Source organism: Aquarana catesbeiana, linkage group LG03 (genome assembly GCF_042186555.1).
Source record: "Aquarana catesbeiana isolate 2022-GZ linkage group LG03, ASM4218655v1, whole genome shotgun sequence".
NCBI lineage: Eukaryota > Metazoa > Chordata > Amphibia > Anura > Ranidae > Aquarana > Aquarana catesbeiana.
This window is the reverse complement of record NC_133326.1, coordinates 520,695,414-520,712,874: the sequence shown is the minus strand read 5'-3', so window position 1 is coordinate 520,712,874 and position 17,461 is coordinate 520,695,414. Positions and strand designations below refer to the sequence as shown.

Genomic DNA, 17,461 nt, shown 5'->3' with positions numbered 1-17,461 from the left:
TATATATTAGCAACTCACATCATCTTCATTTGTATATACATGAAAAAATCCACGTTCCTTTTTTTTAAACGCTGTCGCATGGGGTCTCTGGTAGCCCTGCCCGCATTGTAAATGCTTACAATGGGCATCTACGATGGAAATGTAAAAAAAAAAAAAAAAAAAAAAAAAAAAGGGACTACAACCTGCCCCCAGAGGAAGATGAAGGGGGCTTGGGGTTTATAGAGGAGGTCCCTGAATAGCAGGGGTGGACTGACCATTGAGCCACTCTGGCACTGCCCGAGGGCTCTGGGCCACTAGGGGGCCCCATCAGGGTTGCCAGCCTCAGTAAAACCAGGGACAGTATGTATAAATCTGTGTGGTGTTTTTTTTTTTTTTTTCCTCTGTCTGTGTATACTGTGTGTATATATGTGTGTGTATGTATGTATGTATGTATGTATGTATGTATGTATGTATGTATGTATGTATGTATGTATGTATGTATGTATGTGTGTGTGTATATACTGTGTGGCCCCATAATCTCTTGCCCGAGGGCCCCATAATCTCCCATTGCCTGGGGGCCCCATGAGTTATCAGTCCGCCCCTGCTGAATAGATCAAAGCCACGGATACTAGGGCCTGAAAAAGGAGTCCTGGGAAGAGAGCAAATGAACATATATGAATGTGTGTGTATAGATAATGTATAAAAATATATAATCATATGAAGTCACATCTAAACCACGGCACCGGACCCAAGAGGGCTGGAGATGCAGCAGTGTACAGGATACTAGATATACTTTGCTTTTTGCCTTTTTAAGTTTCTTTCCTTCCTTCCTTCCTTCCTTCCTTCCTTCCTTACAAATGCTTCTCTGCTCTAACATGTTTATTTTCCCTAGAACACTTCCACCAGGCAAGTCAACACTAGGACGGAAAAACCCTGAAACAAAAGATGTGCAATCTCCTCTAAAATGTAACACTTTGATAGATGTTGCTGATCTAATTTTGAAGAATGTTTGTAAGAAAATAATCATTATGGCTGGAGCTGGAATAAGTACACCAAGTGGCATTCCGGATTTTAGGTGGGTTATGTGGCAGATTTTCTGTGCTGTAAAATGCTGTTCTAAGCTTCTTTCTACATCTGAATTTACCCATGGGGTTCAACCTGCTGTGGCCCGGCAACCATGGTTCCACTGTGGACACAGAATTTGATTATCCATCACTGTGTTGTCTTTTGAGGCTCTGAGGCAGTGAGGGACAGTTTCATGCTACCCACAGAGAGCCACTTATAAAAATGTTACCTGGTCTTCTGACCATGACTGACATAAGGATGCTATCACCCAATAATTGCAGCTCTCAGCTGCTTATAACAGGTGGTTCTGGATGCCACTTGTTGACAGGAAATTAAGCTAGGAGTGGTAGCCATTTACTGTACAATTGCACTTTGTAGCAGATTTGAACAAAAAGTAAAGCTTTCCTCCCTTGGCAACAAATGGTGTATTTTCTGAAGTTATTTTACATTGTAACCTTAGATAATCCAAGAAGAATTGACCAAATTGTGTGGGAACTGAGAACCAAATTTTCATAACGCTTCATACGTAGATGAGCAAGGCCCTGTCTTTACTGCACTAGATACTTTTGAGAGTATTTTTGACACCATATTTAGGTTTTTCACATATCCTTTGATTTATTTTGCATACTCGGTTTTCTCATTACTTTTGTTTCCCCCTCATCATGTTTATCACTTTGCTGTGTCAACTGGGCCCCTTGTCCTTTTTAAACATTGCTGTGTTAAAGCAAGTGTTCTGCATTTTTTTTTTTTTTTTTCAGCTTTTTTGCATTAGTGTTTTTGCATGGGGGGGAGGGGGTTGTGTTTTTAGCAAGAAAACGCCTCTCTGCTAAAGTTATGGGATCAAAAAGATCAAACGCTGCTTAGCCACGTTTTTACAGCTCAAACTCCTCTCAAAACCCACTAGTTCTGGGTGTTTTTTCCAGCCAGAAAACACCCCAGCCAAAAGACACTAAAAGCCTATGTGTCCATGGACACATAGGTTAACAAGCTGGAGAGTTTACTGACTGTAGAAAAAAAATGCCAGAAGCCAAAAACCGCAGATGTAAAAACATTTTCTGTGCATAAACTCCAGGGCTGCAGTGGTGGCTGGGGGAACGGCGGCAAACGACCCCCACATTGAAATCCATGCGTCTGGTGCCCTGCATGGATTAGGGGGGCGGCACCCCTAATGGAGCGGCAACCACTGCAGGGATGCACTAGTTATGATGATAAATGCTCAGTTTTAAGCACTTTTTCAGCATCCTCATCACTTACTATGTAGCACTAGTATGCAGCTTTTTTATCTTTTTAATCTGTGCATATTTTTCAGTTTAACCACTTCAGCCCCGAAAGGATTTGCCAGGCCATTTTTTGCGTTACGGCACTGCGTCACTTTAACTGAAAATTGCGCAGTCGTGTGACATTGTACCCAAACAAAATCGATGTCTTTTTTTTTTTTTTTTCCCCTACAAATGGAGCTTTCTTTTGGTGGTATTTGATCACCTCTGGTTTTTATTTTTTGCGCTATAAACAAAGAGCGACAATTTCGAAACTATATATTTTTTTTTTTATGTATTCTAGCAAAAAGAAAAAAAAAAATAAATGCATTTTATTCATCAGTTGAGGCCGATATATATTCTTCATATTTTTGGTAAAAAAAAAATCGCAATAGGCGTATATTGATTGGTTTGCGCAGTTATTGCATCTACAAACTAGGATTGATTTAGTTTTCTTTTCTTTTCTTTTCTTTTGTTTTGTTTTTACTGGTAATGACGATGATCTGCGATTTATTTTTGCTGGACTGCGACATTGCGGCAGACAATTCTGATCCCAAATGACACTCTTTGGGGACCAGTGACATTACATTAATCAGTGCTATAAAAATGACACTGGCAGGGAAGGGGTTGACACTAGGGGGCGATCAAGGGGTTAAATGTGTTCCCTCAGCGTGTTTTAATTGTAGGGGGATGGGCTTCCCTGGCATGAGAGATCACTGATCCCGATCACTGGGAACAGAATATCTGACCTGTCATCTGTCAGAATGGGGATTTGCCTTGTTTACAAAGGCAGATCCCCCGTTCTGCCTCTGTATTAGGTGATCGCGGGTGCCGTAGGACATCGAGTCCGCCCGACCTGCGGGCTTGCAACTGCGCGAGCCACCGTACAGGTACAGCGATTCCCGCAGGAGAGCCGACCTGCCACAGTATATCTGCGTGAGCTGGTCAGCTAGTGTTTAAGCTGGTGCAATGAGCACTGCTCCAGGTTTCCTGTTTAAAGCTTTGATACATTCGGTCATGCATGTATGTATCAAAGTTGGGCTGGTTCAGGAGGGACCGGCCAAGATTCAATTCATGTACGGGCAGGCAGGCTGATTGTACCTAAGTCAATCAACTTGAGTACAACTAGTCTGTCAGATTTTTTTTTTTTTTACATCTTGCTGCCAGTGGCTATTAATGCCACTAGCATGAATTGTGTTCCGCCAGCCAGGGAGGCTCCTCTTGCCCACCCCTTCTCGCTTGCAGTACAGGAAGCATCCCCCCCCCTCCCCATATCAACAATGACTGTGTTCCCAAGGTGGAAGGAAAGAAAATTAAATAATGTATGGGCACCTAAAACTGGCCATAACTGGCTGATATTAAAACCATGTATGGGTATGCTGAATGATCGATCAACTTGGGTACAATCAGCATGTCAGGTTCTTCATGGGACTGCCAGGGGCTATATCCGCTAGCAATCATCACTGTGTGGGCTCCCTGTACCCTCCCCCTCCCCCTTTCCCTGCCGGGAGAACACAATAGTTCCGCAGGAACAGCTTTATGGTGGTTCCTTTGTCTTGCAACATCCTATGGAGCCATCGTTAAATGCAGTGACTAGAGTTGTCTTCCTCTGCTGTGTACATAAATAAACTTGCAAATATACAAGTTACAATCCATGTCGACAGCAGTGGGGGCTGATGCTCAATATTTTGGGGGGCGGAAAACACTGGGCAGGGGATCTTGGGGTAATCAGGTCTTGGGACCCTCTTCTAATTGGCTAGGAGAAGCAGGAAGACCTTGGCGAATATTAATTGCTAATGTCACACAAGTGGATGGGCTCGGTTCAGTGCTCTGTGCCCACCCTTCTTGAAGCCAATTAGCCTCGGGCTCTAATCGCATGCTTAAAAAAAGAAAAAAAAAAAAAAACAAAAAAAAAAAACATTATAATCCATGCGTTTGGTGCCCTGCATGGAGGTTAGGAGCCGGGTGCATCGACTAGTGGCGGCCCGCCCATAATTTACAAAAGTCCATAAGATAATATGTGCATTTAATGTATTTTTATGCATGTTATTTTACCTGTAAAATTCTATCTTGTTTGGATATCCAACAGTCCTGAAACTGCTCCTGGGTGCTGCCATCTTGGATGTGTTGTCTACAGCCCCGGCAGACTCGGAGCTGTCAGTTAAGTGACATACTCCAATTATCCCCTTTTTTGTGCTTCTCCACTGGCAGTTAAAAGGGGATGTTGAGAGATGAGGGTGGGTAGTGGTGGTAATTAGACTGTCCCAGAAGAGGAGGGAGTCAGTAGTAAAAACAGCTGCTCAGTAAGAATTAAGGAAAACTTGCATTTTTAGAATAAACTTGGAGAAGACCTCTTCCATATTTTTTTTTCTTCTAAAACTGGGTTTCCTGGCTAGTACAGCCCTATATTTTAGCCAAAAAACTTGCTAAAAAGTTTTTTCTCTTGGAGCTGTAAACGTAGTGGAGCTTCTACCACCAGAAACCATTACTGGGAGCTAAGGAGGGGGGGGATTGATAATTGTCCCTGTAATAACCCCCGCATTTCTCTGTGTTGCAGGACACCAGGCTCGGGTCTGTATGACAATCTGAAGAAGTACAGAGTGCCGTACCCAGAAGCTATTTTTGACATTGATTATTTCACATACAACCCAAAACCTTTCTTTGCCTTAGCGAAAGAGCTGTATCCTGGGAAATACAAGCCAAATTATATCCACTACTTTGTGCGGCTGCTACATGAGAAGGGTTTGCTGCTGAGGTGCTATACGCAGAACATTGACGGCCTAGAAAAAAGTAAGCTTCTGCTGGGAGGGGAAACTATGGCCTTGCTTTTGTTTTTTGCATAGTAACACAACAGTTTCACTTGCTGCCCTTCCTGCAGCTCATACTTACTGCTTTGTTACTTTTATTCTGGCACTGGAAGCAATGAAAGGCAGCACGGTAAAAGCTCTGAGTCTGAGCTTATGCAGGGCTGAGGGCTCCCCAATCACAAATGCCAGCAGTTTCACATGAGGAGGAGGTAATGTACCAGGTATGTTTATTGCTACTTCCTGGCACAAAATGGATTGGGCAGGGAGTTTTACAGGTGAGTTGGTGTTGCTGGGAGGGCAAAAGTAAAACATGGGCAATACACAAGCTAAAGTTAACCCCAAGTCCAAAGATAGACTGTGCCCAAGTGTAAAGGTACTCGCAGAACAAAACGGACACCTCCTAGTGCAGCTGAAACACCCTTTAGTTGGTAAAATAAATTGAACTTTGTGACTTGGTCAGGGCTCAGGCACTTGAACTCAAGTGAAATGTATTTGTTTTATTTTACCATTCCGGAGTGTTTTAACTGCAGTGTCTTGGCTTTTTTTTTTGTTCTAGTATTACTTAGTTATGCTGTATATGCATTTGCATCTAAAAAGAACAGTAGATCACTTTGGCACCAGTGAGGCCTATTACCTCCTGAAGATTAAAGGTAGATGCCGTTTCAGGGGTGGCCCCGCAACATAGTCAAAAATGCAAATGATTGTGCAGAAAACCCCCTTGTGGTTCCTCCAAAAAATACCTATAAATACTGATGGCATTTAATGCCTTCCTACTGGATTATGTGTGCATTACAAGAGTTTAAACCTCAGGAAAAACATCAAACTGGACCAAAGGGATTTGGAAGATGCCGATATTTTTTTTATTTATTTTTTTTATAAATAATTGTTACCTGGGATATGGAGGAGAAGCCTGATAGCCTCAGTCTTCCAGGATGCGTTTGGAAGGCAGGGAGCTTTCTAGACTGCTTGTCCAGAAACTGCTGTGGATCCAAAAAACTTTTTCTGCACAGTCTGTTTACACGTTCACTTTGAAATTTTTGGTCCTCCTGTCTTTTTCTGTGTGCATTCCTTCAAAACGCATTTAAAGCTTAACTCCAGGATATGCAAATATGTTCTAAATACAACGGTCATTTTTGTATTTGTGTACTGCACAGATCTGTGCAGTAAACTTTGCTTCTGTACAGGAGCTTCCTGTAATAAAGATCAGTTGCTGCTGCTCTTTCCCCTTGTACAGCGTGACTGGTCTTGTATCCGCCCCCTCCTGTAGTTTTCTGTAAGCAGCCTGTAGCGAGTGGATCTGGTGAGCCCCTCCCACAACTCTGCTCTCTACTACTTTACAAACCCAGATATTATCTTTGTAAATGGAATTTGGTGCAAAAAAAGTGGATTCATATCTTCTGTGGCTTTTGTGCTCAAAGTTCGGCTTTAGTATTTTATAATGATATCTAAATACCTGATGTCTGTTTTTATGAGCTGAACTCAGGCTTGTGGTGAGAACTCTGGCCATGTAAGGTAAGGGGAAATTACCTGGATGGGCCATTATGAAGGTGATAACCAGGGACATGCGGTGAGGTCAGTGGCTGGTGAGGCACTGGCTAGTATCAGAGCCAGATGCGCGCACACAGGTTACATATGCCGCAATTGTTAGGGCGAGAGCAATAATTCTAGCACTAGACCTCCTGTGTCTCTAAACATATAACCTGTAAAAAATTTTATATTGTCACCTATGGAGATTTTTAAGTACTGAAGTTTAGCGCCATTCCACAAGTGTGCGTAATTTTAAAGCGTGACATGTTGGGTATCTATTTATTTACTGAGCGTAACATCATCTTTCACATTATACAAAAAAATCAGGCCCTCTTTGTGTTCATCTTCTTCATTCGCAGGACAGTTTCTTTCCAAAAAAAAGGCGTTTGAAAAATTGCTGCGCAAATACCATGTAACATAAAAAGTATACTGTACTCAAGCAGGTGGCTTAACGGACAAATTACTGAAGTTTGAAGTTATAACTTCCAACCAGTAATTTCACAATAAATAGATAATTAAATGATGTTATAACATACAGCATAAAAATATATGATTTAGCTTGATTAAAACAGTACCTTTTCATCAGCAGATTCTCATTTTCCCTCTTAACCACTTCAGCCCCGGAAGCATTTGCCCCTTCCTGACCAGAGCACTTTTTGCAATTCGGTACTACGTCATTTTAACTGACAATTGCGCGGTCGTGCGACATTTTACCCAAACAAAATTGACTTTTTTTTTTTTTTTTTTTCTTCCCTCACAAATAGAGCTTTCTTTTGGTGGTATTTTGATCACCTGTGTGGTGTGTGTGTGTTTTGTTTATAGCAAAAAAAAAAAAATCAGTTTTGAAAAAGCAATATCTTTTTGCTATAATAAATATCCCCCCCCCCCCCCAAAAAAAAAAAAAAAAAATATATATATATATATATATATATATATATATATATATATATATATATATATATATATATATATTTATTTATTTTTTTTTTTTTCTTTTTCTACATATTTTTGGTTAAAAAAAATATGCAATAAGCGTTGGTTTGCGCAAAATCTATAACGTGTACAAAATAGGGGATAAATTTGTAGCTTTTTTTTTTCTTTAGTTTTTTATCGTGACTGCGACATTATGGCGGACACTAAAACAGGTAAAATTACTGCGCTATCCCCATAAAACCTGTATACGGGAGTATACACTGTTTAAAGTATCAAATACATAAAGCTGCAACTAAAATGTGAGACACACACACTAAATAATTCAAGCAAAAAATAAAAATAGCTGCGCTATATAAATTGAAGAGTAGATGTAAATACAACAATTCAATCACATCTAAATAAAATTAATGTTATACACACACTGTAATGTGAAAAATTAAATAAAAACATGGGTAAATATATGAAGTAAGTCCACTCCAAAGGGTTATAGGAAAAAGGTTCACTAGCAGAACAATCCTCCAAGTGCTGGTTAAACAAACGTCCAGACGATGCAAATCGTGCAACTGCAACATCCAGAAGAATGTGATGACAGAAGGGTGCCTCCACCAATAAAATTACTGCCGCTTACCAGCTCCTAAGATCTCTTTTTAAAGGAGATCATGCATGCCTGTGGCTTTCTACCCCAGCCTTGGGTCTTTAAATCTGGATGGCTCCTTAGGTTCTTCCCACAGGGTATCTTCTATGAAGCAGGGCATGCTGCCCCTGGGAGACGTCAGTTGTGACGAAACAGCGTAGGGAGGAGCGGCATGCTGATGTCACCACATACCACGCTGGTCCCGGAAGCAACGGGCAGCATACTTGAGCTGGCCGGCTTATGTTTTTAACAACGCTTTTGATCTACATTTTAACTGTAAGTGCATTACTTTTTATACAATAAACTCTGTTAAACGTATTACGCTATGGAAGCCTTTTTTATATATCCTTTTATGGGGGATGAGTGCCTATCTGCTTCATAGAAGATACCCTGTGGGGAGAACCTAAGGAGCCCGATTGAAAGACCCGAGGCTGGGGTAGAAAGCCACAGGCATGCATGATCTCCTTTTAAAAAGAGCTTTTAGGAGCTGGTAAGCGGCAGTAATTTTATTGGTGGAGGCACCCTTCTGTCATCACATTCTTCTGGATGTTGCAGTTGCACGATTTGCATCGTCTGGACGTTTGTTTAACCAGCACTTGGAGGATTGTTCTGCTAGTGAACCTTTTTCCTATAACCCTTTGGAGTGGACTTACTTCATATATTTACCCATGTTTTTCATTATTTAATTTTTCACATTTGTCACTGGTGGTCACATTACAGTGTGTGTATAACATTAATTTTATTTAGATGTGATTTAATTGTTGTATTATGGCGGACACATTTGACACTATTTTGGGACCATTGTCATTTATACAGCGATCAGTGCTATAAAAATACACTGATTACTGTGTAAATGGCAGTGAAGGGGTTAACCACTAGGGGGCGATGAAAGGGGTTAAGTGTGTCCTAGGGAGTGATTCTAACTGTGGGGGGGTGGGCTTCAACACACATGACAGCGATCACTGCTCCCGATGACAGGGTGCAGTGATCTCTGTCATGTCACAAGGCAGAACGGAGAAATGCCTTGTTTACAAAGGCAGCTCCCTGTTCTACCTCTCCGTGACACGATCACGGACATCGAGTCCGCGGGACCCGCGGTGACGGGGAATGTGGTGCACACAGCACTGCTTCTTAAAGGGGACATACCTGTACGCCCTTTTGCCCACCAGTGCCATGCTGCCAACGTATATTGCCCTGCAGCGGTCGGGAAGCGGTTAACTGTGTGAGAAAAACATGGGATTGTGGGTAAATCTTATACCCATAAACCCATGCTTTTTCCTTCTAGTTAAGAGGGCTGGGCTGGAAGGGAGCATGTGTCTTTTAGACACATGCCCCCTTCTATCTCACTGCAGTGGGAGGCGTGCCTCCACTGCAGCATTTTTATTGGACACCTTGGGCCAATGGTACTTTACCATTGGTCCAAGACTCCAAGCTATCCATTGAGCTTGGTTCTCCTGACAAGAAGTGAGAGGCACTGTGAGCTCATCCTATCAGTCTGCTGCAAACAGAGTTTGCCAGCTTGTATTTATACTGGTAGCTCTGTCACTTCTGACAGGCTGCTCAAGGAGCCCCATATCTCCAGAAACATAGGTTGTAGGTGCCCCAAATTTTGACCAGTGGTTGGGTAGGACTTCAGGTCCCCAGCCACCTACATACATACTATATATATATATATGTATGTATGTGTGTGTATATATATATGTGTATATATATATATATATATATATATATATATATATATATATATATATATATATGTTCATGGCTCTGCCTTCCCTGACTGCTTGTCCCTGGAGGATAACCCAGGGTTGGTGTCACCACAGTTCCCAGTTATAACCACAGGAAGAAAGTATGGTTATAGCCTAAATGCTAGACTTTTTCAGTAAAGGTGTAATCCTTTTTCATATAATTTTCCTCTTTGTTGGCTGACTGGGAGAAAACACATTATAGTACAAACCACCCAGAAAATGTATTCCGGGCTGTGTAATATACCACACTGAGAAGGCTTTTCTTAGTGTCCCTTTTTACAGCTTTTCTTTTCTGAGCCATCTATAGGCTTTCATAGAGATAAACACAGTTGCATACATGCATCATGTAAAGAGGGGGGGGGGAATCATAGTTACAATTTGCTTATTCTTTTCTAGTGGCTGGCATTCCTTCAAGAAAACTAGTTGAAGCTCATGGAACATTCTCATCTGCCTCATGTCATCTGTGTTACACCCCATTTCCTGCAAAAGAGGCTCAGGTAGGGCTAGCATCTCTGCCTTGCAATATTACATGGGGGGAAAAAAAAAATCCTACGGTATATTTTTTCAATAGTAAATCTGGGGAAACCCTGATACCGTTGTCATACTTGTACGTACAGTAGTGGTTTTTGTTTGACTTTGTTTAATCACTGTACCTTTTATAGCCTAATTTTTATGATTTTTCTCTAGTATTAGTCTCTAGTATTCAGTACCTGGTTTTGCCCACAGGTGTCACTGTTGTGAGATTAGCAGCACCAAACGTGACCAATTAGAGTGGATAAGGGCTGGCATTAAAGGGTTAAAACACACTGAGGAGGTGACCAGTTGCCTCCAAAGGGTTCCAGCAGTTCTTGCCCACCTCCCCAAGAACTAATCACGACATCCATTTTTCACCAAATAAAATGTGCCTATGCATTCTCTAGGCTTGTGGGAAGTGTATTTTATAAAAGAACTTTAACCGAAAAGGGAAGTTCCTCGTTATTTAATCCCCCACCCCCAACATTTTTTGTTTTTGTGTTTTTTAAATTGGGGAGCAGGTATTTATTTCTGCCAGGTACCCGCTCCTGCTTCTGATCAGATTGCCTAGGCCACATGTCAAGCACAAGGCCCACGGGATAAATCTGGCCAGCCAGACCATTTCATGTGGTCCTTGCACCCAGGGCTTTTTGTTTTCAGCCAGAATGTAGTAGAACTGTCACTTGTAAACACACATGCCTTCTGTGTTTGTAAGGACAGCTTTCCTCTTGGTGACTATCACAGATCCCTGCCTTGCACTCATGATGGGGACACGGGAGATGCAGTGTGGGATGGGGCATCATGTGGTAAGCTGCACTGTGATCAACATCTGTGCCTGGGTACACAGACCAATGATCTCCCTGCAAGTGAGAGAGAGGAGGAGCCACCTACACTGCCGGGAGGTACCAGGGTCAGGTAGATGAGGGGTTTTTATTTTTTTATTTTTTTTTTTTTTAGGGCTGTGGGGGATGGGGACAGTGGTGCAGAGGTCAGAGCTGAGGGGTGGAAGTGAAATATGGATGGCCTGTGAAAGCTGAGCCCTGCACACTCCTAAACCCTGCACTCTGTGCATAGGGCACCCCTGAAATTGTGCTCTGTACACAGTATGTAGCACACCCTTGAACTTTGCATTATGTACATTGCACACCCCTGAACTCTCCACTCCATGCATAGGGCGGCCCCTAAACGCCACAAATAATGCACTCCTCGTATTTATTGCCCCTTTAAGATCCTGCCACTGGTGCAAATTGGCCACACTTACCGTTTGGTGGGGAAAGGCGGCGTGGTTGCATTCCTTCACCTATTCTCTGAAGGAAAAAAGCCCTTGATAGAATTATATAGTTTTATAGATACAATTGGCAAATGAGGGCATCCATAATGCGGGCCGCAATGAAATGGAGTTTTGACATCCTTGGCCTAGGTAATCTGGGCGGAAGTTTGTCACCATTCTGCCGCCACCCCCCCCCCCCCCCCACACACACCCCCCACACCCAGACCTCATACTCCCGTAATGTATTATAGGAGGCTCTGGATCCATTCACAAAGCACAGTGTGACTCAGCCATGTGCAGTGGAGAGCCAGCTGTGGCTTCCACATCCAAGATGTTTGTGCCAAGGACCAGAAGGCTGATGGAGAATTGGCCTGGGTGAGGACCGCGCTGGATCCCTGGAATGGTGTGTGTTTTTACTAAATGTCAGCAGCTAAATTATTTGTAGCTGCTGACTTTATTTTTTTTATTACATTTGTTTAAACCGGAGGTCCTTTTTTTAACTTGCTATCTGTTGCTAAGCTGCGTTCTTGTATTTGTTTTTTTCTCCTTTCCAAAGGACTGCATAATGAATGACAAGTCTCCTCGTTGCAATGTATGTTATGGAGTTGTCAAACCTGACATCGTATTCTTTGGTGAAGACCTTCCAAAAACATTTGACAAATTTTCAAAGGACTTTCCAGAGGCAGATCTGCTGATTGTAATGGGAACTTCTTTAGAGGTATCTTACTTTTTGTTCTAATTTATGTTAATCAAAAAATGTTCTAGTAGTGCAGTAATACCTGTGAGGCCTTTGTTAAATTCCGGCGATAGGTGGGTAGAGTGCTGGACATGGTGACGGTTCTGAAAGAATATCATGATTGCTAATAGGTGCCAGCTTTTTAAATGCCTGGTGGATCTCCTACAACATACTGGGGAAAGACAGCTTTTAACCACTGAAATGCATTGACTGCCAGATACTAATACTTTATTTGTCAAGACAAGACTTTATCTGGACCCCAATACCTATGGCATGGTGATCCCTTTTTTAATTCCTGACATCTACACATCAGCCTTGCAGTGTAAAGGAAGAATACAGAACTGACTGACATATGCAGATCTTCAACCTTGCTGTATATATTCAGCAGCTCTGACAAGTTCTTTGGAAGAGGGCAGGGCTAGAGATGGGTGTTAAAGGAGCCATGTAATGAGAGAAATTTGAAGCTTGCCAGTGCTGGCTTATTTCTGGAAATTCTAGTTACCTGGCCATCGGTCCTTTTTTAGGGCATTTTGAATTATGGATCCAGTGCCAACATACAGTAAGTTTGTTGTGAGAAAAGTGCCTACACTTGGCGATACGCTATCCCCTAGTTCATTTTGCAAACTACAAGGGAATGGACCAACTGGTGATCAATAAAAGGTATGTTTAGGTGTGGTATTCGCAACAAGAATCTTGGTACCTTGGGAAGTGAGGAAGTGAGCTGCCATCTAGATAGTGGGAGGCTTATGGATATGGTGTATCTGGATTTTGCAAAAGCATTCGATACAGTTCCACACAAACGCTTAATCTACAAGCTGAGGTCTGCAGGCATGGACCATATGGTCTGTTCTTGGATAGCAAACTGGTTACAGGGCGGTGATAAATAACGTGCACTCAGACTGGTCTGGAGTGGTAAGTAGGGTACCCCAAGGCTCTATCTTGGGACCAATTGATTTAGAGGAAGGGATAAATAGCTCAATCCTAGTTTTTGCGGACAACACAAAAATAAGCAGGGCAATAACTTCACATCAGGATATAGAAATTTTACAGAAAGACCTGAACGAAATGGGGTGGGAAACTACATGGCAAATGAGGTTTAGTGTGGAGACATGTAAGGTCATGCACTTAGGGGTTAAAAGCATAAATGCAAACTACTCACTAGGGGGAGAACTCCTGGGGGAATCGAGGATGGAGAAACATCTGGGTGTCTTAGTAGAAGGCAGACTGAGCAATAGCATGCAATGCCAAGCTGCAGTCACCAAAGCTGGCTGAATTTTAGCATGCATAAAAAAGGGGATATACTCCAGGGATAAATCCAATAATCATGTCACTTTATAAAACTCTGGTTAGGCCACATCTGGAGTATTCGTCCAGTTCTGGTTACCAGCTGGAGAGAGTCCGAAGAAGGGCAACTAAATTAATAGGAGGACTAAAGGACCTCAATTACGAGGGGACAACTACAAGCACCAAATTCTCGCTGGAGAATCGACGCTTGAGAGGGGACATGATGGTGATTTACTCTTACCTCAATAGTGATTCCAGTGTAGGAAAAAACGATTCAGTCTCAGGGAGTGTAATAGGACAAGGGGCCACACAATGAGATTGGAGGAGAAGCGGTTAAATTTAAGCTGTGCAGGGGGTTTTTCACTGTCTGGGCCATAGGGATGTGGAACTCTCTTCCAGAATTGGTGATGGCAGCAGGGAATATGGATATTTTTAAAAGACTCTTGGCTGTGCATCTTAAAGAGCACAACATATAGGGATATGGGAAATGATTATAGACCCTGACTCGCCTACACAAGTTGAACTGGATGAACTATTGTCTTTATTCAACCTTGCCTACTGTGTAACTGTGTTTGTAAGCTTGTTGGACACCCCCAGGAGATCAAATTTATGTTCACAGATGGTGCACATACCATTAAATAACAGGTGAATTGCAACACCAGATTTGTGGTGTATGTAACATACTGAATTTGTAATATATTGTATGTGTGTCGAACGATGAGAAGGTTTATCCAATAGACTAAGGGATCATTTAACTGATGTGAGAACAAATTTGGCCAAACATTTTACTGATCATAAATCGAGGAAATCTCTAAAAATCCATGCCAATGAAAGAATTTACAGGCCTATCAGAGGTGTGTTTTTTTTTTTTCTTGTGTAAAATGCGAGGATATTTCCATTGAACATGCATACCAGAAAGGTTGAACTTTGAGTGGGATGTATCCCATCCCACGCTTATAGATCATATGGTGGCAATCCTCCTCAGGTGCTTAACCTTCCTTTTTTGTATTGGGGAACAAATATTAAGATGTGAGAACACTTAATTTAAGGACTCTGGTTTGGGTAATCATCCTCACATTAAAGTGTTACATAGCTCTATTAAGGGACTGCATACAGTTATAACTATGTGAAGTATTATACTCGCATCTAATGATTTTATGTGGATTTTAAAATTCTTTCCCATAAGACCCAAAGATTTTATATTTATGTGAGAAAAGAGGGGTAATCCAGAAATTGGAATAGATTATCAGATTAGATAAAGCTGGCAAAAGTTTATAGGGTAGGAAAGATTTTAATATATAACACACAAATGCAATTTTGCTGTACGTGTGCTGCTGTGCACAACAATGGAAATTACATTATCTTCCATGGTGCCAGGTGCATTTTTGAAAACCTGCATTTTTTGTCAACACTCCCTATAATTGTGGGTTTGTGTATAGCCTTGTGTATAGCCTGATCTATGTATAGTCTGACCTGTGGCTTTATGGCCTGATCTGTGGATAAGAGAACCTCTCCACCTGTTAGCACCTACTCAACAAATGTGCTCAATACCAGTGAAATGCGTTTGGAGACGCAGGTGGAGTTCAGGTGGTGTATCTTGCACTGGACTGACTGTAGCTTTTAATTTGGAGTGTAACTGATGCCTTTTACCAACACTGAAACATGTTAAGTAAGGTCAAAATGAAGTCAGTACTATGATTTGCATATATTTTCTGGGTCAGTGATTTGGAAATCAGTCCCACAACAGCCAGGCAAAAAACACTTTCAGAAGCATAGGTCGGTCAGCAATGGCTGTTTGTTCTGCAGGGGCTTGGTTGATGGGGGATGTAAGTAAACAGAATGGATAGTTTTATGTAGGTTCTCCTAGATGGCTTTGGTAAATCTATATTTGATTGCAATCTATATCACCAGCATATGACTCTTCCTGTTTTTATACCCTCAGGTTGAACCTTTTGCCAACATTGTCAAAATGGTGCGACCCGGTGTCCCCCGCCTTCTGATCAACAGGGATCTAGTAGGTCCTTTTAAAATCCAAACAAGGAATAGCAGAGATGTGGCAGAATTGGGAGATCTTTGTGACATCACCAGGAAATTTGTCAATGCACTTAAATGGCAGGCGGACATGGAGGAGGTGATGAGAACCCACAAATCATAGGCAAGTATTAACACAGTGTCCGTTTCAGTTACAGTTATACTTTACTGTCTGAAGCAGTGGGTAGCATTTATGTTAAATTGTAAGTTCTGTTGATGAACAAAATCCCCTTCAGGTCCACCAAGTATTTAGCAAGGAAACCTAGCAGCATAGGGAGATTTCTTTTATTTTTTTGTTTGCCAAAATAAGACTGGGTTCTGCGAGAAACCTCCTAGTAATTTTTATTGTGGGACTTTAGCGCCACTTTAAAGTAGAACTGCAGGAACATACAAAATGTGCAGCGCTGTGATTTGAGCAAAAACAAAAATTAATGTAAATAAAAATAATCCTCCTGTATTTAAAAAAAAAAAAAAACACACAAACCGTCCATTGGTACAAAAATGTTCAGCCAACAGAAGAATTTGAAGGCTTACCGGAATTATCGGCTACACAATTAAGTGCAGCAAACCTGCATGAATTACGCTAATCTTGTCAAGTTGGTGTGTTCTCTCCTCTATCCCTATTTGTGAAACTCCCAGGTGTATCAGAAAAGAAGAAAAAAACTTGTATGGTGTAGTAATGTTACAATGTCAATAATTACACCCAAATGGATATCACTCCATACAAAATAGTGCAAACGCTGATCACCAACCTTTACCGGTTATAACCCCCCCTGCATTGCGCACTCGCCAAAAAATTATTTTTTTAAGACCACAAGGGTGAAGTTGGCAATATCTGCAGGCTTCCATATCAGAAATTCTTCCCAATCTTTCTCACTTTAACAGAGTAGGGCTCCATTCATATGTCCCCAAAGGCAATAAAAAAAACATAAAAGAACATCTTATCCAAGCGGTGCTTCTGTCAAAAGTCTAAATATTGACACATCTGCATATATGATATACATGCAAACAGAAAATAGCAGATACAAAAGTGAATAGACGTGAAGATCAAGTCCGTGGCAAGCTTCATATGTAGATAAAGAGGGGAAATATTCGGATAGTGCACCAATCGCCTTATTCCGCACCCCGTGCTCCACACGCCCCTTTGGGGTTCAAACTCGCCACAAAGATGTAGATAAAAAGCATTCACGATATCCCACTAGTTTCCTGCGTCAACCAGCTCGGAAGATCACAACATCCAAGGATATAGAAAAAGATAAACTCCACATAGAGTAGTTCTATTTTTTCCAGTTATTTTATTAGAGATGTGTGTCATCCAAAGCATTAAAAAACTTCTGTTCCATACAGCTGCTATCATTACCAGTACATCCGATGGCTTGATGTCAGGTACAACACGAACGGTGGTTCACCAAAGGGCCGGAGATGTCTTTAAAGTATTGCAGGGGACACTACAGGCCGCTCAGTGCTGATCTCTTCCGGAATCTGTGCTGGATAATGGAGCGCAGCGTTGAATGCGTGTGTTCAGTCCGCCGTAAGGTCACTCCCTGACCGGTTTCGTCATTCCAACTTTGTCTAAGGGGCATGACCATACGGCGTGGCGTCTCTTAATATATAATAGTGTGATGAGTGAATTGGCATTAACTCTTTGCAGCACTCAGTTTGCATATTAAGTAAGTTC

General features: G+C 41.7%; 1 protein-coding gene across 2 annotated transcripts in view; it reads left to right on the top strand.

Moving 5' to 3' along the window:
- LOC141132615 (NAD-dependent protein deacetylase sirtuin-3-like) overlaps positions 1–17,461 on the top strand; it is an 86,921-nt gene that overhangs the window by 44,047 nt on the left and 25,413 nt on the right. For both annotated transcript variants that reach the window (XM_073621212.1, XM_073621211.1), the window contains exons 4-8: positions 872–1,054; positions 4,858–5,090; positions 10,346–10,446; positions 12,289–12,450; positions 15,695–15,907. In XM_073621212.1, the coding sequence (XP_073477313.1) occupies positions 872–1,054; positions 4,858–5,090; positions 10,346–10,446; positions 12,289–12,450; positions 15,695–15,907 (892 nt within the window). The remainder of the gene's footprint in view (positions 1–871; positions 1,055–4,857; positions 5,091–10,345; positions 10,447–12,288; positions 12,451–15,694; positions 15,908–17,461) is intronic.